Here is a 25903-nt window from a genome sequence, read left to right on the forward strand (position 1 = left end):
AATGCTGTACGGTTACATCCTTCCTGGCTTTGATCAGGGTAGGGATGACTTCATCCGGAATGCCTTTTTCCTTCAGGATCCGGCGTTCAACCGCCATGCCGTCAAACGCAGCCGCGGTAAGTCTTGGAACAGACAGGGTCCCTGCTGGAGCAGGTCCTTTCTTAGAGGTAGAGGCCACGGGTCCTCTGTGAGCATCTCTTGAAGTTCCGGGTACCAAATCCTTCTTGGCCAATCCGGAGCCACGAGTATAGTCCTTACTCCTCTCCTTCTTATGATTCTCAGTACCTTGGGTATGAGAGGCAGAGGAGGGAACACATACACTGACTGGTACACCCACGGTGTTACCAGAGCGTCCACAGCTATTGCCTGAGGGTCCCTTGACCTGGCGCAATACCTGTCTAGTTTTTTGTTGAGGCGGGACGCCATCATGTCCACCTTTGGTTTTTCCCAACGGTTCACAATCATGTGGAAGACTTCTGGGTGAAGTCCCCACTCTCCCGGGTGGAGGTCGTGTCTGCTGAGGAAGTCTGCTTCCCAGTTGTCCACTCCCGGAATGAACACTGCTGACAGTGCTATCACATGATTTTCCGCCCAGCGAAGAATCCTTGCAACTTCTGCCATTGCCCTCCTGCTTCTTGTGCCACCCTGTCTGTTTACGTGGGCGACTGCCGTGATGTTGTCTGACTGGATCAGCACCAGCTGACCTTGAAGCAGAGGTCTTGCTAGGCTTAGAGCATTGTAGATGGCCCTTAGCTCCAGGATATTTATGTGAAGTGATGTCTCCAGGCTTGACCACAAACCCTGGAAATTTCTTCCCTGTGTGACTGCTCCCCAGCCTCTCAGGCTGGCATCCGTGGTCACCAGGACCCAGTCCTGAATGCCGAATCTGCGGCCCTCTAGAAGATGAGCACTCTGCAACCACCACAGGAGAGACACCCTTGTCCTTGGTGACAAGATTATCCGCTGATGCATCTGAAGATGCGACCCGGACCATTTGTCTAGCAGATCCCACTGGAAGGTTCTTGCGTGAAATCTGCCGAATGGGATTGCTTCGTAAGAAGCCACCATCTTTCCCAGGACCATTGTGCATTGATGCACTGAGACTTGGCCTGGTTTTAGGAGATTTCTGACTAGTTCGGATAACTCCCTGGCTTTCTCCTCCGGGAGAAACACCTTTTTCTGGACTGTGTCCAGGATCATCCCTAGGAATAGAAGTCGTGTCGTCGGGATCAGCTGCGATTTTGGAATATTGAGAATCCAACCGTGCTGGCGCAGCACTATCTGAGATAGTGCTACCCCGACTTCCAACTGTTCCCTGGATCTTGCCCTTATCAGGAGATCGTCCAAGTAAGGGATAACTAAAACTCCCTTCCTTCGAAGGAGTATCATCATTTCGGCCATTACCTTGGTAAAGACCCGGGGTGCCGTGGACAATCCAAACGGCAGCGTCTGAAACTGATAGTGACAGTTCTGTACCACAAACCTGAGGTACCCTTGGTGAGAAGGGTAAATTGGGACATGTAGGTAAGCATCTTTGATGTCCAGAGACACCATATAGTCCCCTTCTTCCAGGTTTGCAATCACTGCTCTGAGTGACTCCATCTTGAATTTGAACCTTTGTATGTAAGTGTTCAAGGATTTTAGGTTTAAAATTGGTCTCACCGAGCCGTCCGGCTTCGGTACCACAAATAGTGTGGAATAGTACCCCTTTCCCTGTTGTAGGAGGGGTACCTTGATTATCACCTGCTGGGAATACAGCTTGTGAATGGCTTCCAATACTGCCTCCCTGTCTGAGGGAGACGTCGGTAAAGCAGACTTTAGAAAACGGCGAGGGGGAGACGTCTCGAATTCCAATTTGTACCCCTGAGATACCACCTGAAGGATCCAGGGGTCCACTTGCGAGTGGGCCCACTGCGCACTGAACTTCTTGAGACGGGCCCCCACCGTGCCTGAGTCCGCTTGTAAAGCCCCAGCGTCATGCTGAGGACTTTGCGGAGGCGGGAGAGGGCTTTTGTTCCTGGGAACTGGCTGTTTGCTGCAGCCTTTTTCCTCTCCCTCTGCCACGGGGCAGAAATGAGGCGCCTTTTGCCCGCTTGCCCTTATGGGGCCGAAAGGACTGCGCCTGATAATACGGCGTCTTCTTAGGTTGAGAAGCTACCTGGGGTAAAAATGTGGATTTTCCAGCAGTTGCCGTGGCTACCAGGTCTGATAGACCTACCCCAAATAACTCCTCCCCCTTATAAGGCAATACTTCCATGTGCCTTTTAGAATCCGCATCACCTGACCACTGCCGCATCCATAAACCTCTTCTTGCAGAAATGGACAGCGCGCTAACTCTTGATGCCAGTCGGCAAATATCCCTCTGTGCATCACGCATATATAGAAATGCATCCTTCAAATGCTCTATAGTCAGTAATATACTGTCCCTATCTAGGGTATCAATATTTTCAGTCAGGGAATCCGACCACGCCAGGCCCGCACTGCACATCCAGGCTGAGGCGATTGCTGGTCGCAGTATAACACCCGTGTGAGTGTATATACATTTTAGGATATTCTCCAGCTTTCTATCGGCAGGTTCCTTTAGGGCGGCCGTATCAGGAGAGGGTAGTGCTACCTGTTTAGACAAGCGTGTGAGCGCTTTATCCACCCTAGGGGGTGTTTCCCAACGTGCCCTATCCTCTGGCGGGAAAGGGTACGATGCCAATAACCTTTTAGGAATTATCAGTTTTTTATCGGGGGAAACCCACGCCTCATCACACACTTCATTTAATTCCTCGGATACAGGAAAAACTACAGGCAGTTTTTTCTCACCAAACATAATACCCTTTTTAGTGGTACTTGTATTATCAGAGATATGCAATACATTTTTCATTGCTTCAATCATGTAACGTGTGGCCCTAGTGGAAGTCACGTTTGTCTCCTCATCATCGACACTGGAGTCAGTATCCGTGTCTGTGTCTGCCATTTGAGGTAACGGGCGTTTTAAAGCCCCTGATGGCGTTTGAGACCCCTGGACAGGCACAAGCTGAGTAGTCGGCTGTCTCATGTCGTCAACTGTCTGTCGTAAAGAGCTGACACTGTCACGCAATTCCTTCCATAAGCTCATCCACTCAGGTGTCGACTCCCTAGGGGGTGACAACTCTATAATAGGCAATTGCTCCGCCTCCATCTCATTTTCCTCCTCAAACATGTCGACACAATCGTACCAACACACCGCACACACACAGGGAATGCTCTGATAGAGGACAGGACCCCACTAGCCCTTTGGGGAGACAGAGGGAGAGTATGCCAGCACACACCAGAGCGCTATATATAGACAGGAATACCACTATAAAATGTGCTTTTCCCTTTATAGCTGCTGTTAGTATTAAAACTGCGCCAAATTAGTGCCCCCCTCTCTTTTTTACCCTTTTCTGTAGTGCAGGACTGCAGGGGAGAGTCAGGGAGACGTCCTTCCAGCGGAGCTGTGATGGAAAATGGCGCCCGTGTGCTGAGGAGATAGGCTCCGCCCCCTTCTCGGCGGCCTTTTCTCCCGCTTTTTGGTGAGTTCTGGCAGGGGTTAGAATACATCCATATAGCCCTGGGGGTTATATGTGGTGTATTTATGCCAGCCAAGGTGTTTACATTGCTGCTCAGGGCGCCCCCCCCTAGCGCCCTGCACCCTCAGTGACCGAAGTGTGAAGTGTGCCTGAGTAACAATGGCGCACAGCTGCAGTGCTGTGCGCTACCTTGTTGAAGACTGATGTCTTCTGCCGCCGATTTTTCCGGACCTCTTCTTGCTTCTGGCTCTGTAAGGGGGCCGGCGGCGCGGCTCTGGGACCGAGCTCCGAGGCTGGGCCTGTGTTCGGTCCCTCTGGAGCTAATGGTGTCCAGTAGCCTAAGAAGCCCAAGCTGGCTGCAAGCAGGCAGGTTCGCTTCTTCTCCCCTTAGTCCCTCGATGCAGTGAGCCTGTTGCCAGCAGGTCTCACTGAAAATAAAAAACCTAAAACTAAACTTTCACTAAGAAGCTCAGGAGAGCCCCTAGTGTGCACCCTTCTCGGCCGGGCACAAAAATCTAACTGAGGCTTGGAGGAGGGTCATAGGGGGAGGAGCCAGTGCACACCAGGTAGTCCTAAAGCTTTACTTTTGTGCCCAGTCTCCTGCGGAGCCGCTATTCCCCATGGTCCTTACGGAGTTCCCAGCATCCACTAGGACGTCAGAGAAAAAATATTATATATAAGATGTGTACCCAGCACTCATCCTGTTATAATAAGAATTTACTTACCGATAATTCTATTTCTCGTAGTCCGTAGTGGATGCTGGGGACTCCGTCAGGACCATGGGGATTAGCGGCTCCGCAGGAGACAGGGCACAAAAGTAAAAGCTTTAGGATCAGGTGGTGTGCACTGGCTCCTCCCCCTATGACCCTCCTCCAAGCCTCAGTTAGGATACTGTGCCCGGACGAGCGTACACAATAAGGAAGGATTTTGAATCCCGGGTAAGACTCATACCAGCCACACCAATCACACTGTACAACCTGTGATCTGAACCCAGTTAACAGCATGATAACAGCGGAGCCTCTGAAAAGATGGCTCACAACAATAATAACCCGATTTTTGTAACAATAACTATGTACAAGTATTGCAGACAATCCGCACTTGGGATGGGCGCCCAGCATCCACTACGGACTACGAGAAATAGAATTATCGGTAAGTAAATTCTTATTTTCTCTGACGTCCTAAGTGGATGCTGGGGACTCCGTCAGGACCATGGGGATTATACCAAAGCTCCCAAACGGGCGGGAGAGTGCGGATGACTCTGCAGCACCGAGTGAGAGAACTCCAGGTCCTCCTCAGCCAGGGTGTGCCCCTGACCAAGTAGCAGCTCGGCAAAGTTGTAAAGCCGAGACCCCTCGGGCAGCCGCCCAAGATGAGCCCACCTTCCTTGTGGAATGGGCATTTACATATTTTGGCTGTGGCAGGCCTGCCACAGAATGTGCAAGCTGAATTGTACTACACATCCAACTAGCAATCGTCTGCTTAGAAGCAAGAGCACCCAGTTTGTTGGGTGCATACAGGATAACAGCAAGTCAGTTTTCCTGACTCCAGCCGTCCGGGAAACCTATATTTTCAGGGCCCTGACAACATCTAGCAACTTGGAGTCCTCCAAGTCCCTAGTAGCCGCAGGTACCACAATAAGCTGGTTCAGGTGAAACGCTGACACCACCTTAGGGAGAAACTGGGGACGAGTCCGCAGCTCTGCCCTGTCCGAATGGACAATCAGATATGGGCTTTTGTGAGACAAAGCCGCCAATTCTGACACTCGCCTGGCCGAGGCCAGGGCCAACATCATGGTCACTTTCCATGTGAAATATTTCAAATCCACAGATTTGAGCGGTTTAAACCAATGTGATTTGAGGAATCCCAGAACTACGTTGAGATCCCACAGTGCCACTGGAGGCACAAAAGGGGGTTGTATATGCAGTACTCCCTTGACAAACTTCTGGACTTCAGGAACTGAAGCCAATTCTTTCTGGAAGAAAATCGACAGGGCCGAAATTTGAACCTTAATGGACCCCAATTTGAGGCCCATAGACACTCCTGTTTGCAGGAAATGCAGGAATCGACCGAGTTGAAATTTCTTCGTGGGGCCTTCCTGGCCTCACACCACGTAACATATTTTTGCCACATGTGGTGATAATGTTGTGCGGTCACCTCCTTCCTGGCTTTGACCAGGGTAGGAATGACCTCTTCCGGAATGCCTTTTTCCCTTAGGATCCGGCGTTCAACCGCCATGCCGTCAAACGCAGCCGCGGTAAGTCTTGGAACAGACATGGTACTTGCTGAAGCAAGTCCCTTCTTAGCGGCAGAGGCCATGAGTCCTCTGTGAGCATCTCTTGAAGTTCCGGGTACCAAGTCCTTCTTGGCCAATCCGGAGCCACGAGTATAGTTCTTACTCCTCTACGTCTTATAATTCTCAGTACCTTAGGTATGAGAAGCAGAGGAGGGAACACATACACCGACTGGTACACCCACGGTGTTACCAGAACGTCCACAGCTATTGCCTGAGGGTCTCTTGACCTGGCGCAATACCTGTCCAGTTTTTTGTTCAGGCGGGACGCCATCATGTCCACCTTTGGTCTTTCCCAACGGTTCACAATCATGTGGAAGACTTCCCGATGAAGTCCCCACTCTCCCGGGTGGAGGTCGTGCTGAGGAAGTCTGCTTCCCAGTTGTCCACTCCCGGAATGAACACTGCTGACAGTGCTAACACATGATTTTCCGCCCAGCGAAGAATCCTTGCAGTTTCTGCCATTGCCCTCCTGCTTCTTGTGCCGCCCAGTCTGTTTACGTGGGCGACTGCCGTGATGTTGTCCCACTGGATCAATACCGGCTGACCTTGAAGCAGAGGTCTTGCTAAGCTTAGAGCATTGTAAATTGCTCTTAGCTCCAGTATATTTATGTGGAGAGAAGTCTCCAGACTTGATCACACTCCCTGGAAATTTTTTCCTTGTGTGACTGCTCCCCAGCCGTTCAGGCTGGCATCCGTGGTCACCAGGACCCAGTCCTGAATGCCGAATCTGTGGCCCTTTAGTAGATGAGCACTCTGCAGCCACCACAGAAGAGACACCCTTGTCCTTGGAGACAGGGTTATCCGCTGATGCATCTGAAGATGCGATCCGGACCATTTTTCCAGCAGATCCCACTGAAAAGTTCTTGCGTGAAATCTGCCGAATGGAATCGCTTCGTAAGAAGCCACCATTTTTCCCAGGACCCTTGTGCAATGATGCACTGACACTTTTCCTGGTTTTAGGACGTTCCTGGCTAGCTCGGATAACTCCCTGGCTTTCTCCTCCGGGAGAAACACCTTTTTCTGGACTGTGTCCAGAATCATCCCTAGGAACAGCAGACGTGTCGTCGGAGACAGCTGCGATTTTGGAATATTTAGAATCCACCCGTGCTGTCGTAGAACTACTTGAGATAGTGCTACTCCGACCTCCAACTGTTCTCTGGACCTTGCCCGTATCAGGAGATCGTCCAAGTAAGGGATAATTAAGACGCCTTTTCTTTGAAGAAGAATCATCATTTCGGCCATTACCTTGGTAAAGACCCGGGGTGCCGTGGACAATCCAAACGGCAGCGTCTGAAACTGATAGTGACAGTTTTGTACCACGAACCTGAGGTACCCTTGGTGAGAAGGGCAAATTGGGACATGGAGGTAAGCATCCTTGATGTCCAGGGACACCATATAGTCCCCTTCTTCCTGGTTCGCTATCACTGCTCTGAGTGACTCCATCTTGATTTGAACCTTTGTATGTAAGTGTTCAAATATTTCAGATTTAGAATAGGTCTCACCGAGCCGTCTGGCTTCAGTACCACAATATAGTGTGGAATAATACCCCTTTCCTTGTTGTAGGAGGGGTACTTTGATTATCACCTGCTGGGAATACAGCTTGTGAATTGTTTCCAATACTGCCTCCCTGTCGGAGGGAGACGTTGGTAAAGCAGACTTCAGGAACCTGCGAGGGGGAGACGTCTCGAACTTCCAATCTGTACCCCTGGGATACTACTTGTAGGATCCAGGGGTCCACTTGCGAGTGAGCCCACTGCGCGCTGAAACTCTTGAGACGACCCCCCACCGCAGCTGAGTCCGCTTGTACGGCCCCAGCGTCATGCTGAGGACTTGGCAAAAGCGGTGGAGGGCTTCTGTTCCTGGGAATGGGCTGCCTGCTGCAGTCTTCTTCCCTTTCCTCTATCCCTGGGCAGATATGACTGGCCTTTTGCCTGCTTGCCCTTATGGGGACGAAAGGACTGAGGCTGAAAAGACGGTGTCTTTTTCTGCTGAGATGTGACTTGGGGTAAAAAAGGTGGATTTTCCAGCTGTTGCCGTGGCCACCAGGTCCGATGGACCGACCCCAAATAACTCCTCCCCTTTATACGGCAATACTTCCATGTGCCGTTTGGAATCTGCATCACCTGACCACTGTCGTGTCCATAAACATCTTCTGGCAGATATGGACATCGCACTTACTCTTGATGCCAGAGTGCAAATATCCCTCTGTGCATCTCGCATATATAGAAATGCATCCTTTAAATGCTCTATAGTCAATAAAATACTGTCCCTGTCAAGGGTATCAATATTTTCAGTCAGGGAATCCGACCAAGCCACCCCAGCGCTGCACATCCAGGCTGAGGCGATCGCTGGTCGCAGTATAACACCAGTATGTGTGTATATACTTTTTAGGATATTTTCCAGCCTCCTATCAGCTGGCTCCTTGAGGGCGGCCGTATCTGGAGACGGTAACGCCACTTGTTTTGATAAGCGTGTGAGCGCCTTATCCACCCTAAGGGGTGTTTCCCAACGCGCCCTAACTTCTGGCGGGAAAGGGTATAACGCCAATAATTTTCTATCGGGGAAAACCCACGCATCATCACACACTTCATTTAATTTATCTGATTCAGGAAAAACTACAGGTAGTTTTTTCACACCCCACATAATACCCTCTTTTGTGGTACTTGTAGTATCAGAAATATGTAACACCTCCTTCATTGCCCTTAACATGTAACGTGTGGCCCAAATGGAAAATACGTTTGTTTCTTCACCGTCGACACTGGAGTCAGTGTCCGTGTCTGTGTCGACCGACTGAGGTAAATGGGCGTTTTAAAGCCCCTGACGGTGTTTGAGACGCCTGGACAGGTACTAATTGGTTTGCCGGCCGTCTCATGTCGTCAACCGACCTTGCAGCGTGTTGACATTATCACGTAATTCCCTAAATAAGCCATCCATTCCGGTGTCGACTCCCTAGAGAGTGACATCACCATTACAGGCAATTGCTCCGCCTCCTCACCAACATCGTCCTCATACATGTCGACACACACGTACCGACACACAGCACACACACAGGGAATGCTCTGATAGAGGACAGGACCCCACTAGCCCTTTGGGGAGACAGAGGGAGAGTTTGCCAGCACACACCAAAACGCTATAATTATACAGGGACAACCTTTTATAAGTGTTTTTCCCTTATAGCATCTTAATATATATAATCATATCGCCAAATAAGTGCCCCCCCTCTCTGTTTTAACCCTGTTTCTGTAGTGCAGTGCAGGGGAGAGCCTGGGAGCCGTCCCACCAGCATTTCTGTGAGGGAAAATGGCGCTGTGTGCTGAGGAGAATAGGCTCCGCCCCTTTTTCGGCGGGCTTCTTCTCCCGTTTGTCTGAGACCTGGCAGGGGTTAAATACATCCATATAGCCCCAGGGGCTATATGTGATGTATCTTTTAGCCAGTATAGGTATTTCATTGCTGCCCAGGGTGCCCCCCCCCAGCGCCCTGCACCCTCAGTGACCGCTGGTGTGAAGTGTGCTGACAACAATGGCGCACAGCTGCAGTGCTGTGCGCTACCTCATGAAGACTGAAAAGTCTTCTGCAGCCGGTTTCTGGACCTCTTCACTCTTCGGCATCTGCAAGGGGGTCGGCGGCGCGGCTCTGGGACCGGACTCCATGGCTGGGCCTGTGTTCGATCCCTCTGGAGCTAATGGTGTCCAGTAGCCTAAGAAGCCAATCCATCCTGCACGCAGGTGAGTTCACTTCTTCTCCCCTAAGTCCCTCGTAGCAGTGAGCCTGTTGCCAGCAGGACTCACTGAAAATAAAAAACCTAACAAAACTTTTACTCTAAGCAGCTCTTTAGGAGAGCCACCTAGATTGCACCCTTCTCGGCCGGGCACAAAAATCTAACTGAGGCTTGGAGGAGGGTCATAGGGGGAGGAGCCAGTGCACACCACCTGATCCTAAAGCTTTTACTTTTGTGCCCTGTCTCCTGCGGAGCCGCTAATCCCCATGGTCCTGACGGAGTCCCCAGCATCCACTTAGGACGTCAGAGAAAATGTGAATATTTGCTCCAGTTCCCTCCTTCGGTTTTTCAAGCTGTGGACAGAGTACAATGAGGCAGCACTCCCGAGTCTTGCTGGTGCAGTAACATTTATTAAGTAAGATTCTGGATCAATAAATCTTACTGCACCAGCAAAACTCGGGAGTGTCGCCTCATTGTACTTGTGAGGAGGGGTCCCGATCATTAGAGTTACTCACCGGGCTGTAGTAAGAGTTGCCGGCGGCCGGGTCCCCGGCGGCCAGCATACCGGCGCCGGGATCCCGACCGCCGGCTTCCCGACAGCAGGGCGAGCGCAAATGAGCCCCTTGAGGGCTCGCTGCGCTCGCCATGCTGCGGGCACGGTGGCGTGCGTAAGCGCCACGCTATCCTCCCTCCAGGGGGGTCGTGGACCCCCAAGAGGGAGAAAAGGTGTCGGTATGCCGGTTGTCGGGATTCCGGCGCCGGTATACTGTGCGCCGGGATCCCAACAACTGGTATACTGAATACCACCCACACACCGCTGACCCGGCACCCCACCGTCACTTTTTCTCTGCCAGTCTGCCAGGTGCGGGAGGGTGATGACATCACTTTCATGCTCGCAGCAGTCCTTTTCCTGGAAAAGGAAGAAGGTGCTGGCGGCGCCTCCGAGCAAGATCTAAGAGCTTGGTGGTGGTGTTTTACAGTGTGGCGGGGGTATGGCATACTGGCGGACACATTCTTAATGGTACGCCGTACCGGAGCGTACCGCCACACTTGCAGGACTGACTGACACACACACACAACGCAAAACATACTGACACACACGGCACAACACAAAACTTACACAGACACCACTTACTGACAGACACTACTTACTGACACACACACACAATCCAAAACTTACTGCCACAGACACAATACAAAACTTACTGACACTACTTACTGACACATACACAACGCAAAACCTACTGACACTACTTACTGACAGACACTACTTACTCAGTGACACACACACACACCCCTCAAAACTTACTGACATAGACACCACTTACATAGGAGACCTCAGGGTCTGGTGTGGGCTGTTACTCACATGGTTTTGCATGCCCTCTCAGCTCTGACATCCAGGGACCCAGCTCTCCTAGAAGACAGCAGCCTCCTGTCAAGACCCTTCCCCTCTTGCATGAGGCATGTTATTGTTGGGAAGCTGAAGCAGGAAAGGTAAGCTGCAGCAAAAGCATTTATGTTTTGATGGACAAGGGAGCGGGGCTTCGGACGGACACGAGGGCGGAGCCTCGGAGCTATCTCCGAGGCTCCGCCCCCATGCCCGTCCGAAGCCCCGCCCCCCTCCCATCAAAACATCAATGCTTTTGCTGCAGCTTACCTTTCCTGCTGCAGCTTCCCAACAATAACATGCCTCATGCAAGAGGGGAAGGGTCTTGACAGGAGGCTGCTGTCTCGGAGCTATTTCCGAGGCTCCGCCCCCGTGCCCGTCTGAAGCCCCGCCCCCTTGCAACACGAAGAGGTCAGGGCACAGGTTACCCAGTCCCAGTTTGGGGTGGGGATGAATGTGCAGCCGGAGGTGAGGGATCTGCTGTATGTGCTGACAGGAAATGTTTTTTTTTCCTGTCAGCACTGGCTACACCCGCACTGCAGGGAGGTCTGTGGGCCTATTTTCAATGGGGGGCTTGGAGCTGCAGCTCCATCCGCATACCCTCCAGCATGACCCGCCCCACTAGGTACAAAATGCTCTGTTTCTGGACTTCCCTCTTAATTTATTATTGCCATCACCTGTGAAGAAACAGCTTTCTTATCATTTAACTAGTTCAACACAGGTGATGGCAATCATAAATTAAGAGGGAAGTCCAGAAACAGAGCATTTTGTACCTAGTGGGGCGGGTCATGTTGGAGGGTCTGCATCCGCCCCATTGTTAATCCGGCCATGCTGTAGGTATCAGAGAGGAGCTGGTGTTTAACTACATCCTTTATTCAAAAGCGTGAGTTCTCTCCATAAGAGATAGTAGGATTCAGAACATGTAGAAAGAGAAAAGCAATCCCTTAATTGGAGCACTCACCCGGCCCAAATGAAAGTTACTACAAAAACTGTAGCAAAAAGTCAAGATTACAAAAATCCGAATCTAACAATAGTAAGGTAAAAACATATTGAATTATGAATGGCAGACGTTGATCCCGCTACTTACTGTATCTACATAGAGAGTGGGTATCAGCAGTCTGTGGGGAACATCTGAGATGTAATTGTCTCAGATACAAAGGAATCATGTGAAATCTTTGGTGTTGTCTAAATCACCCAAGTATGGCAGAAATATGTCCAAGCAGAACACAATTCAAACAATAACGCTAAGTAAATCACATATCTCCTGTAGAGTCTATGCATAATTAGAGAGTAAATCAAAGTTTCCCGATTTGCCTCAGCGCCTAATATTCCAGAAGAATGTCTGTGGGCACAGATTTGCTACATAGGGTGATTTACAATGTGTAAGGTGAGAAGTTGCGGACCCAAAGCTTTCATCTAGCTAGCCATTTACTGTACATGTCACTGCAACTGTATATTACATATATAATGGTGGTACATGGTGAGATAAATCCTATCCCCTAATGCACACAGCTGTTTGGAATGTGTGATTTTGACACAATAATATATTTTTAATAAAGTGGATATGTATGTGTGCCAATTCCTGTAACAATTAAATGGTATTGCCCTTTATTATTAATTAAAAAAAAAAAAATATTTATTTATATGGCGTCACAAGGGATCTGCAGCGCCCATTACAGAGTACATAAACAAATGAGCAAAACAAGAAAATAGCACTTACAGTTTGAGACAATATAGGACAAGTACAAGATATATACAGAAAACCAGGGGTTAGGTGCCATCAATGGGATTATTTAGTAAAAGATAGTGTAAGTAAGAGAAGGAAAGGCACATGAGGGAAGAAGGCCCTGCTCTTGCAAGCTTATAATCTAAAAGGTGAAGGGCTAACAGACCTGGGTGACACAGAAGGGGTAGAACGTGAGCGTGTACAAGAGGGCTTGGAGCAGAGACGTCTGGGTTTGGTGAAGAAGTGGGTCTTGAAAGACCATTTGAAGTTTTGTAGAGAGGTGGAGAGTCGGATGGGGAGAGGTAGAGAATTCCATGCAAAATCTTGTAGGTAGGAGTGGGAGAAAGTAATCAGTTGGCAGGAAAGGTTGGCATGCATTAGTAGAGGGAAGAGGATGGGTGGGAGTATAGAGAGAGATGAAGTCAGAGATGTAAAAGGGAGAGGAGTGGGTGGGTGCTTTGAAAGTGAGTGTGAGAAGCTAGAATTGGATTCTGAATGGGAAGGGGAGCCAGTGAATGGCTTGTAAGAGAGGGGAGGTGTATGTGGTACATTTGGTGAGGAAGGTGAGACGGGCAGCAGCATTGAGGATGAATTGGAGTGGAGAGAGGTATATGTCAGGGAGGCCAAAAAGGAGGAGTTTACAGTAGTCGAATCTGGAGATGACCAGTGAGTGGGTAAGGGTCTTAGTAGCATCCTGGGTAAGAAAGGTTTTTGAGAAGGAAATGGCAGGTTTGTGGGAGGTACTGAATGTGTGGTTTGAAGGAGAGGGAGGAGTCAAGGATTACTCCAAGACAGCGCACTTGGGGTCTAGAGGAGATAGTAGTACCATCAATAGATAAGGAAATTGTGGGAGGTGAGGTTATGTGGGAGGGTGGGAAGATGATCCGCCCAGTCTTAGACATGTTAAGTTTAAGAAAGCACTGGGACATCCAGGAAGAGACAGCAGAGAGACAGTTGGAGATCCAAGTGAGGAGAATGGGGGAGAGGTCAGGGAAGGAAAGGTAGATTTGAGTATCATCAGCGTAGAGATGATATTGTAAGTCAAAAGAGATAATGCGCTATCCTAAAGAGGATGTGTAGATAGAGAAAAGGAGAGGCCCAAGAAAAGAACCTTCGGGGACACCTACTGGTAGAGGAAGTGGTGGTGGGGGGGGGGGTGGAGCCATGAGAGAACATAGAGGAGGAATGGTTAGAAAGGTAGGAGGACAGCCAGGGGAGGGCAGTATCACGCAGACCAAGGGAGTAAAGAATTTGCAGGAGGAGAGGGTGGTCCACAGTGTCAAATGCAGCACAGAAGTCAAGGAGAATAAGCAGAGAGTATTGGTCCTTGGATTTAGCAGCAAGGAGGTCATTGCAGACTTTCGTGAGGGCAGTTTTAGTGGAGTGGAGAGGATGGAAACTAGACTGGAATGGGTCAAGCAATGAGTTGGAGGAAAGAAAGACAGTGAGGCGGTTGTAGACTATATGGTCAACAAATTTGGAGGCAAAAGGGAGGAGAGAGATGGGTCGGTAGTTGGAGAGAGTGGTTGGATCAAAGTTAAGTCTTTTAAGAATAGGGGAGACGAGCATGCTTGAAGGTGGAGGGGACAGTGCCTGATGAGATGGAGAGATTTTGAAGATCAGCAAGATGGGAACAGGCAGAAGGAGAGAGGTAGCGGAGGAAGTGGGAGGGGATAGGATCAAGTGGGGAGGTGGAGGGGGGTGAGAAACAGATGAGGGCCATGACTACCTCATCAGATACAAGGAAGAAAGATGTCAGAGTCGGTAGATGCTAGAAGCAAGGGTATAAAGTTTGCACCATCTCCCCAGATATACTTTGAAGAGTGGGAGTTTGGGTTACCTACACACCTGCTTGATCTGTGTGCCATGGACCACACTACACATCTGCATCCAACTCAGAATTGGACCCAATGGGGGCGGTTCAACTGTTTTGTTGTGCCTGATCTCCTGTCTGAAGTGGTTGGGTGGTATTCAAATGGGATTTTCATGCACGTCGGGCCCAAACAGCTTGCATCTATTCGTGCCTGAATGCAGTAGTGGTCACTTAGGGCCCGGCAAGTCTCAGTGGGCCCGGGCTGCCGACAGAGATTTTTACTTACATTTAAGCAATCATGTGAAATCTTTGGTATTGCCCAAGCACGGCAGAAATATGTCCAAGCAATTATTCCATGTAAGTGGAGACAAATCCCCAAATAAAGTTGATGCAGAGCACAATTCAAAGAAAAATGCTAAGGACAGTAAGTCACATATCTGCTCTAGAGTCTATGGGGGGGGGGGGTATTCAGTTAATACAGTTTTTTTCACCTAGGTGAAAAAACTGTACTTTTCGCTATTTTTAGTGCAAATAGGGACTTACCCTATTCAATTGCAGGGCCGTTTTTTTACTTAGGCAAAGAAATGCGGCAGGGGCAGAAAACATGTGGATCAGTGAATCCACATGTTTTCTAATGAAAACACAGGCCATTTTTGCTGATTTTGAGGCATTTTTCACCAGTGCCATTCCACGAAAATGCCTTAAAAACGGGTGAAAATGGCCCGCAATTGAATAGGCGGGAGCAGAATTCAATAGCTCTGAAATGATCAGAGCTAATGGGATATCCCCCTATGCCTAAATAGGGAGTAAACCAAAGTATCCCTATTTGCCTCAGAGGCTAGTATTCTAAAAGAAAGTTGGGAGGCTCAGTTCAGAGCAGAGCAGTTGTACGTGCGCATAGCATCTACTCCAGTGAGGCAGAGGGATTGGGGACATGGCCAGGAGCTCACAGAACGTTGGCCATACCCCCACTGTGACAGAGATGGGAGGCGTGGCTCACAATCGTGTCATTCCCGTGAAGCCACGCCCCCTTTACATTAGGCTACACCACCTGTTCGGCGCTGCACAGCTTAGCCGCTTATAGAATCGCTCTCCCAAGCCTCCAGATGTTGGGAGGTATGCACAGTCACTGTTGTAAATGCATTATGGGTTAATAATGAAAACCACTCCTGACCTTGCAATGTTCTGGATTCAGACGTAATATTCCTGCAGTGCAGTTTATGTAGCGATCGGCTTACAAATGAAATACACAGCAGGCAGCTCCCTACAGCTGAATCCAGAGCTGCCGGGGAGTGCTCAGCTGCTCACTGTCAGCATAACAGGGAGGAGGGAAGGCTCACACAGTGCAGAAGATAATGAAGCAAAGTGCGGAAGAGGCAGGGCTGCAAATACAGAGGGAGACAAATGAAATCAGAGGGGAGGGTTTATGTAATGTTTAGTAATACTAAAGTTCATTTGAGGCAAAGAGCAACTTGGGAAATACCGTGTTTACTGCAGTTAGATCTTTAGTCAGCAGATTGTACATTATTAAAGGGTCCTTTTATTAACCATATGCAGATCTGTACACCGCACTGTCTGTTTAGTAGTTTATTATGGGTAGACTTACCATACTATCCCTTTATATCGGGACACTCAAATTATACAGGTTCTCCAGCTGCATAAAACCAGGTGAAATGCAGGCTTGAAGTCAGCTAGCCACAGATCCTGTATATTTCATGAGTGTCCCAGTGTAAAGGGTTAGTATGGCAAGCCTATTTATGGGGATCTATTTTATTATGTGGGTGTAATAGCGTTTATTTTCTACTGCTGCGTATCTCAGTGATAGAAAATCTAGGGGCTCATTTATCTACACGTTTTAGCTGTTTAAAATGTGTTACGTATGATAAATGTTGCTCCAGACAATCAGCTCATACTTTGAAGAGTGGGAGTTTGGGTCACCTAGACACCTGCTTGATCTGTGTGCCATGGACCACACTACACATCTGCATCCAACTCAGAATTGGACCCAATGGGGGCGGTTCAATTGTTCTGTTGTGCCTGATCTCCTGTCTGAAGTGGTTGGGTGGTATTCAAATGGGATTTTCGTGCACGTCGGGACCCCAATGGGATTGGCTGGAGCACCTTTAATGGGCCTCCTAGTTCCACCCTGGATTATAAAAAAATTTCACTACTGCACCTGAGCCAATCAGCTATGACCATCCCAAGACACACAATGGTGATAGGATGGCGGCCGCTGTGCATAGGACAGTATGACTGCAGCCTGTTCCAATGTAACTGTGGCAATCTTAGACCAGTGAGAGACTCTCCAGAAGGGAGGCGATCATGAGACCACCTGCCGGGATCCTGGGAAGGCACAATGGCAATGCAGGAATCCCGACAGGTGGTGAAATGCCAACCCCAGAATACCGGCGCCACAGGCTTTTCACCCTCTATGGGTATTCACGACACCCATGGAGAGATAATATAAGCAAGGGTCTTCCCAGCTGCCGGCATACTGGTGGCCAGGATATCGCTGTCAGGATCATGACTACCAGGATCCTAGCTGCCGGTAAAACATACGTATTCCCTCCAGAAGACAGGTCCTCAATTCCCGGGGGGGTTCTCATCAGAGAATTTTAAAAGATGAGTGGTCTGTGCAGCACCAGCCACCTGTACAGAGCCCACTCCCTTACTTGTGCAGTGCCCCCCCCAACTACAATAGCACCATCACCCCACATACCCACCTGTGCAGAGTCCCGCCCTACCTGTGGAGGGCCCCTTATCTTTGCAGAATCCCCTCTACGTCTGCAGGGCCCCCTTAGCTGTGCAGAGCCCCTCTTACCTGTGCAGGGCGCCCTTACTTGTGCAGAGCCCCTTCCTACCTGTGCAGAGCCCTCCCAACCTGTGCAGGGATTCCTCACCTGTGCAGAGATCCCCTCCCACCGATGCAGGGCCCCCTTACCTGTGCATAGCCCCCCAACCTGTGCAGGGCACGCTTACCTGTGCAGAGCCCATTCCTTCCTGTGTAGAGCCTCCTTACAGAGCTGGATTAAGGCTTTGGGGGCCCGGGGGACTTAAGACAGGGGGGCCCTGTCAGCATTCTAATTGTTGGTATGCCTGAGTCAGTCGTGGGACCGCCGGCACCCCGACTGCTGGGATTGTCTATCCTGATCCTAATCCTAGTATATGTAGATATACTATATATATATATATATATATATGAATCGCAGGTCCGGCACTCCATGCTCCACAATCAACTGCGCCGGTGCCCTCACAATAAAGTTTTGTATAGAATGCAGAGGTGCGGCACTCAGACTTGAATAACTGACACTTAGAGCTGTGGTGAAGTCATCAACGTTTCAATATTTTGAATATTGTCATCAGGATAATATAAAAGAGAACAAAAATACCTTTTATAAGTGTGTACCACAAGTGAATGCTGGCGTCAGGGCAGGGACCGCTCACCCTCCACGCCGCCGCGCTTTTAGGTGACGTCATCCAATTAGGACTGTGCACCTGTGAGTAAAACTTAACCATTTACCATACTACAAGAGTGAAAGCTTGGAATACACAGCAACGAGAAGTTTAAGACATGCATAACTGGATACAAATTTTCCATAACAAAAGGATACATGTTACTGTGGCCACACATATAGGTGGTCATTCCGAGCTGAATGCAGCCAGCAACTTTTTGCTGCTGCTGCAATTAACTAGCCCACGCCTATGGGGGGGGGGGGGTGTATTTTAGCTTAGCAGGGCTGCGATCGCTTGTGCAGCCCTGCTAAGCTAAAAAAATTTCAAGCAGAACAAGACCAGCCCTGCAGTAAAAATAGTAGAAATGTGGGCGCTCGAGGAAACTATAAGTACAACGGCTGCTGGTTTTGTAAAAATAAAAGGACATTTATTGGTACAAATAAAATATAGAAAAGAGAAAATCAACATGTATTATTTAGTTGCCATGTGGCAGCTACAACAAATTAATAAAACAGATTACAATGATATTGCAATGGTTAAAAAAAGTTAATATACTAGCAATCTCTGTGTCCTGGGTCCCAGGACTTTAAGTAATATTTGTGCACTGTCCCAGTTTTTATTTTGTTAGTTCTTTTGCATGCATGCTTTAAACTGTTAGTAATAGGGAATTGAGTGCTGTTAGTGGCTCAGATGTACTTTGCGGGAAATAGAAGAAATAAGGCTGTAGATGAAATAGTGCCTGTTTATACTTCACCAATTGGTGTGGCTAAGTGCCAGTCCCGCAACTGTCTCCCTCCAAACAGCTGGCCGCACTGCGGCGGTCTTTCTTAGGTCGTGCCTGGTGTGTTTGGCACTGTGTCCTGTAGGCCTGTATTCTGCTGCTTCGGGAGCGGAGACAGTGAGCCGTCTGTGCAAAATCCTGGGCAGCAGGGGACGCCGCAATGCCGCGGTTCACGACTTCCGGTTACGGTGCTTCCGGCTTCCGGTTATGCGGTCCACCTGCGTTCCACTGTTGTGCAAGTCACCTGACGCGTTTCTCCGCCTACACAGTGGGCGGTTTCTTCAGAGGTATAGCTTAGAGGTGATTACGGTCTCTTTTTATACCCACTTATCCAACCTTATTGGTTACCAAAACAGGAGGATAATTTTTAACCCTTTCTAAGTGATTGCGTTTTTCTAAAAACAGAAACCAGCAGTATGTCAGCAATAGCTGAACCTTATTTGTATTAACCATTACATACAAATAATCAATAAGCAATGTTTTAGTATACGTTATGTGAGCATAATGAGCTCTTTAGACCACACTGAGATGCAAATGAAATATATATAAATTCATATAAATTCATACAAAACATTATAAATAATGATTAAATAGGAGTAATAAACCTATATGAAGATTATAAGTCCAATCAATTTAATAAATTATACTCAATGATAATAAAGAATTTTATTTATATATATATATGGGAAATAAAAATGGATTCAAAATAAAATATATGTTAAGCATAAAATAAAATAAAGAATAATGAATAAAATTAAATAGAAATACAATATATAAAATATATGATATAATCATTAGCTAATCCTGCAAATAATAAATTTCTCAGACAAGAGAGGGAGAGGGGGAAATAGAATAATATAGCACAGTATAAGGGAAATTAGAGAGCTACATCTGGTGTCTCTATCCTTATATTGTATACATCATATATATCTTCAGTATAAATAGATTATAAGGATATATAATTGTATCGTAGACCAAAAGTACAGATGATAAATTTCTTGGACATGAGTGGGAGAAGAGAATAGAATAGAGCACAGCAGGGAGAGGAGGAGAGAACCGCACCTGATGTCTCTATCCTTATATCATATGCATCATATACAACATAAACATCTTCAGTATAAACTGGATGTTTTAAACTGGTTAGATAATTATAACCGTAAACCCTTTGTAATATTGGTGCCGAAACATTTGAACAATGCTACCGGTACTAAAGAATTTTTGATAAGATGAGAGATTCATTTTACAGATTTAAATAATTAGTATAGTTATATCAACCCCTTATTTTACCCCTAACCTACCAAATTAATGGATGGGGGGAGGGGGCAATATTTATGTTTGGATGTGCTAGAGGAGGAGGCATGCAGGAGAAGAGCACACAAAGTTACCACCCAATTATAATAGATGGACTAGTTTTTGTGGAAAAGAAGCTAACCTATGCTAGATATATTAGATGTTATTCAATTCAATATTTTCGTTGAGGCCCAAGGGTTCTAACGTCCTTAGGCGGAAGATCCAGAAAGCTTCTCTCCGGCTTAGCCGTGTGAAGCGATCACCGCCTCTATCTGTGATTTTAACTTGTTCTAAAGCCGTGATGCGAATATTGGCTATATCCCCATATTCACATATTCTTGTATGCCTAGAGAGACTGTGCAGAGGACATTTTTTGATTATATTTCTTCTATGTTCCAGGAACCGCACTTTGAGCTTTCTTATAGTGCGTCCAATATATTGGATTCCACAGCCACATTCGACCAAATAAACTACATATGTAGAATTACAATTCAGAAATTGTGTTATAGTGAATTCTTCACCTGTAGTTCTAGACCTATAGGATTTTTTTCCATAGTCTATATTCTTACAAGTTAGACATCTGGATGCGGCACATTTAAAGAATCCATTGGGTTCGTTTCCTAGCCATTTATAGGGAGGAGATTTTATTAAATTGGTATTTTCACTCAACTCTTTGATGGATATATTTTTATTTTTAATTTTATTTTTGTTATTGGTATTTATCTTGCCGATCTTTTCGTTCCTATATTGAATCCTATTAGTTCTGAACATGCTAGGTGCTAATTTAGATTGGAGTGTATCTGATCTTTTATATACTACCTTAATACGATCTCCTATTTCTGATTCCAGTAATGGGTCGATTTTAAGTAGTTGAGTGTTTTTCGAGATGATTTTTCTTATCTGTGTAGCATGGGTATTATATTGTGTGACAAATATACAATTATCACTCAATTTATTCTCCTTGGAGCATGTCACTGATTTTTTGTCCTCTAATAGGGTTATTCTATTTTTACATTCTACCTCGTATAGAGCATTCTGTAAGATGTAATCAGGGTAACCCTGCTCCTGAAATGCCAAGTACAATTTGTGTGCTTGTTCCTTGTAAATGTGTTCTCTAGAGCAGTTCCTTTTCAACCTTAGGAACTGACTTTTAGGTATGTTATTGCGCCATGCTTGAAGATGGCTGCTACTATATTTAAGAAAGTTATTTGTGTCGACAGATTTGAAGTAAGTTTCAGTGTGTACACAATCATCTATAGACTGGAGCGCAATATCCAAAAAATTAATAGAGTGAGGGTGAGAAGTGTGGGTGAATTTCAATCCATATTCATTACCGTTTAAATGATTAAGAAAAGTGCTAATAGTGCTGTCATCCCCATCCCAAATAAAAAACAAATCGTCTATATAACGGCCATAGAGGACCAGGTGCGCCCCAAGGTCCGCCCCCCAAATGAGCTCCTGTTCAAGGGCGCCCATATAGAGATTGGCGTAACTTGGGGCGAACCTGGTCCCCATGGCCGTACCCCGTGACTGTAAATAATATTGTTGTGCAAACGTAAAATAATTGTGCTCTAAGATGAATTTTATGGATGCAACCAAAAAGGTTCTCAAATGTTCTGTGATAGTTGAGTCCCTATCAAGTACGTTAGAGATAGTCTCGATCCCTTTTTGATGTGGGATATTGGAGTATAAAGACTCCACATCACATGTGAGGAATTGGTATGTACTCTTCCATCTAATATTTTTTATCATATTTAAGAATTGTGTAGTGTCTCTTATATAGGATTTTAATTGTGTTACGTGCCCTTGTAGGTGTGCATCCACAAAATGTGACAAATTTGAAGTGATTGACCCAATCCCTGAGATAATTGGTCGCCCGGGGGGTGAAGTGAGGGTTTTGTGGATTTTGGGTAAATGATAATAGATTGGTGTGATGGGGTGAGTGGGAAGAAGAAAGTGATATGTGTCTTTGGATATTGCGCCCCTGTCCAGAGCTTCGTCTAACAACACTTCAAGTTCTTTTTGGAATTGTGCTGTGGGGTTACTTGATAACACCGCATAAAAGCATGTGTTTGTAAGCTGTCTAATAGCTTCTTTCTTATAATCTGTTGTGTCTTGTAACACCACACCACCTCCTTTATCTGCCATTTTGATGGTTAAAGTATTATCTGACATGAGAGTTTTTAAAGCCCTTCTTTCATCAGCTTTCAGATTATCCCTTAGTTGGTCTCGCTCAGCAGAAAGGCACATCTTTCTGAAGTCTTCCATTGTGGTGTTGTAAAACCCCACTATGGATGGGCCCCTATACTGAAGGGGATAAAATTCAGACTTCTTTTTGAAGTGTCTAATAACTTTCTCTTTACGAGATTCATCTAAAGAGAAAATCTTAACCGGAGTTAATGCCTCCCGAGAACTTTCTGATAGTAGATCTTCAAGGGTCTCAAGGGTTTCCCTGTCAGATTCATCCAGAATGATGGGCAACACTTTTTCCGCATCTTTTGTAGCTTTTAATTTCTTGGTTGCAAAATACCGTTTTCTGCTCAGATTTCTTGTGAATCTATTCAGATCCACAAATAGATCAAAAAGATTGGGTTTTTTTGCAGGAGCATATTTAAGGCCCTTGCTTAGTAAGGTTTTTTCTGAGTCAGTTAGTTCTCTGGAAGACAAATTAAAAATGCTTTTAGTATTTAATATTGCTTTGGGTTTTTTCCTTTTCTGTGCTCCTCCCCTACATCCTCTACATCTCTTTCTCTTCCTCTTTTGGTGTAATTCATATTGGGTCTGTTGGGTTGATTTAATTCGTGTGGACTTTGTTCTAAAAAACGTGTCTGCTCTTTTTCTCGAGTATTATCCTGACTTTGTAAGGAGTTTTTAGGTTTAGCTCCTCCTCTGGCTATAGAGGCAGGAGAATACTGGTCTCTGCTTAGACACTCGTATTTGTTCTCTAGAACTATTCCCCGTGGATCCCTACGTGGACTATTTCTATTGGAAAAGGTTCTGTTTCTTTGGGTTCTCCACTTCCCCGCTGCGCTCCTTGATCTCCCCCTCTCATTGCCATAATTTTGTCTACTATTGTCCCTTTTGGGATTCCTTGTGACTGATCTCGAATAGTCACGTCTCCTATTATAGGATCTTACTGTGTCTGTCTCGTAGTCCCCTCTATCTCTTTCTAGTTTTTTTGTTTTAGTTAGTATTACTGATTGTTCGTATTCCTCGATTTTTTTATTTACTTTCTGATCTCTTTCTGAGAACTCCATACTACTCTCATAGGGTTTTAATTGTTCTTGTATATGTTCTATTTCGGTCTGTATGGTTTTGACCTTTGAACTCCTATATTTAATAAGGTGTTCCATAAGTTTAAACGAACAATCATCAAATATGGAGTTCCAGCTAGACAGAAATTCTGCATCATCCTTAAATGATGCTGATTTGAACAAACGAAGTCCCCTTGGAATATATTTATTGTTTATATATCTTTGTAACGTGGATTGATCCCACCAGTGGCGTGTTTCTGCCATGCATAATGTTTCTAATTTGTTAAATAGTTTATGCATGTCATTACTTCCACTGGTTGGGGCATTGTTCTGTTCCTTCACTGGCTCATGGGAGTATTTTTGTCTCCTTTCTAATCTCTCTGTCAAGCATCTCAGTGTGGTCATTTTTGCAAAACAAGCAGCCTCACTACCAGACCTCAGTAGAGAAAAATAAAAGAAAAAAGAACGTCAGTGGGTGTGATTCCACAGACGAACAGTGGGCGCTGATTACTAGAACTACTTATAAAAAATATATATATTAGTATTTAGTTAAATAGGTATCAAACCCATATAAAACCTCCTAATGGCTGCCCACAATGGTGGACCTGGGTATCCACCTGACTAGATAAAACAGGAAAAATAGTAGAAATGTGGGCGCTCAAGGAAACTATAAGTACAACGGCTGCTGGTTTTGTAAAAATAAAAGGACATTTATTGGTACAAATAAAATATAGAAAAGAGAAAATCAACATGTATTATTTAGTTGCCATGTGGCAGCTACAACAAATTAATAAAACAGATTACAATGATATTGCAATGGTTAAAAAAAGTTAATATACTAGCAATCTCTGTGTCCTGGGTCCCAGGACTTTAAGTAATATTTGTGCACTGTCCCAGTTTTTATTTTGTTAGTTCTTTTGCATGCATGCTTTAAACTGTTAGTAATAGGGAATTGAGTGCTGTTAGTGGCTCAGATGTACTTTGCGGGAAATAGAAGAAATAAGGCTGTAGAAGAAATAGTGCCTGTTTATACTTCACCAATTGGTGTGGCTAAGTGCCAGTCCCGCAACTGTCTCCCTCCAAACAGCTGGCCGCACTGCGGCGGTCTTTCTTAGGTCGTGCCTGGTGTGTTTGGCACTGTGTCCTGTAGGCCTGTATTCTGCTGCTTCGGGAGCGGAGACAGTGAGCCGTCTGTGCAAAATCCTGGGCAGCAGGGGACGCCGCAATGCCGCGGTTCACGACTTCTGGTTACGGTGCTTCCGGCTTCCGGTTATGCGGTCCACCTGCGTTCCACTGTTGTGCAAGTCACCTGACGTGTTTCTCCGCCTACACAGTGGGCGGTTTCTTCAGAGGTATAGCTTAGAGGTGATTACGGTCTCTTTTTATACCCACTTATCCAACCTTATTGGTTACCAAAACAGGAGGATAATTTTTAACCCTTTCTAAGTGATTGCGTTTTTCTAAAAACAGAAACCAGCAGTATGTCAGCAATAGCTGAACCTTATTTGTATTAACCATTACATACAAATAATCAATAAGCAATGTTTTAGTATACAACGTTATGTGAGCATAATGAGCTCATTAGACCACACTGAGATGCAAATGAAATATATATAAATTCATATAAATTCATACAAAACATTATAAATAATGATTAAATAGGAGTAATAAACCTATATGAAGATTATAAGTCCAATCAATTTAATAAATTATACTCAATGATAATAAAGAATTTTATTTATATATATATATGGGAAATAAAAATGGATTCAAAATAAAATATATGTTAAGCATAAAATAAAATAAAGAATAATGAATAAAATTAAATAGAAATACAATATATAAAATATATGATATAATCATTAGCTAATCCTGCAAATAATAAATTTCTCAGACAAGAGAGGGAGAGGGGGAAATAGAATAATATAGCACAGTATAAGGGAAATTAGAGAGCTACATCTGGTGTCTCTATCCTTATATTGTATACATCATATATATCTTCAGTATAAATAGATTATAAGGATATATAATTGTATCGTAGACCAAAAGTACAGATGATAAATTTCTTGGACATGAGTGGGAGAAGAGAATAGAATAGAGCACAGCAGGGAGAGGAGGAGAGAACCGCACCTGATGTCTCTATCCTTATATCATATGCATCATATACAACATAAACATCTTCAGTATAAACTGGATGTTTTAAACTGGTTAGATAATTATAACCGTAAACCCTTTGTAATATTGGTGCCGAAACATTTGAACAATGCTACCGGTACTAAAGAATTTTTGATAAGATGAGAGATTCATTTTACAGATTTAAATAATTAGTATAGTTATATCAACCCCTTATTTTACCCCTAACCTACCAAATTAATGGATGGGGGGAGGGGGCAATATTTACGTTTGGATGTGCTAGAGGAGGAGGAATGCAGGAGAAGAGCACACAAAGTTACCACCCAATTATAATAGATGGACTAGTTTTTGTGGAAAAGAAGCTAACCTATGCTAGATATATTAGATGTTATTCAATTCAATATTTTCGTTGAGGCCCAAGGGTTCTAACGTCCTTAGGCGGAAGATCCAGAAAGCTTCTCTCCGGCTTAGCCGTGTGAAGCGATCACCGCCTCTATCTGTGATTTTAACTTGTT

The 25903-nt window shown here is 45.8% G+C and overlaps 1 protein-coding gene across 4 annotated transcripts in view; it reads right to left on the reverse strand.

The window, feature by feature from the left end:
* LOC135055819 (acyl-coenzyme A amino acid N-acyltransferase 2-like) overlaps nt 1-15829 on the reverse strand; it is a 44699-nt gene extending 28870 nt beyond the window's left edge. The window contains exon 1 of one of the 4 annotated variants that reach the window (XM_063960322.1): nt 15652-15829. Coding sequence is in view for 2 of the 4 variants with exons in the window: in XM_063960303.1 (XP_063816373.1) it covers nt 14513-14554 (42 nt within the window). In the remaining 2 variants the exon portion in view is untranslated. Of the gene's footprint in view, nt 1-10879; nt 11061-14512; nt 14748-15651 lie in introns of those variants that run through there. The other 3 variants (XM_063960303.1, XM_063960312.1, XM_063960329.1) reach the window with 3 other exon arrangements.
* Between the last annotated feature and the right edge of the window lie 10074 nt (nt 15830-25903).

The sequence above is a fragment of the Pseudophryne corroboree genome, chromosome 1 (genome assembly GCF_028390025.1).
Source record: "Pseudophryne corroboree isolate aPseCor3 chromosome 1, aPseCor3.hap2, whole genome shotgun sequence".
NCBI classification, from domain to species: domain Eukaryota; kingdom Metazoa; phylum Chordata; class Amphibia; order Anura; family Myobatrachidae; genus Pseudophryne; species Pseudophryne corroboree.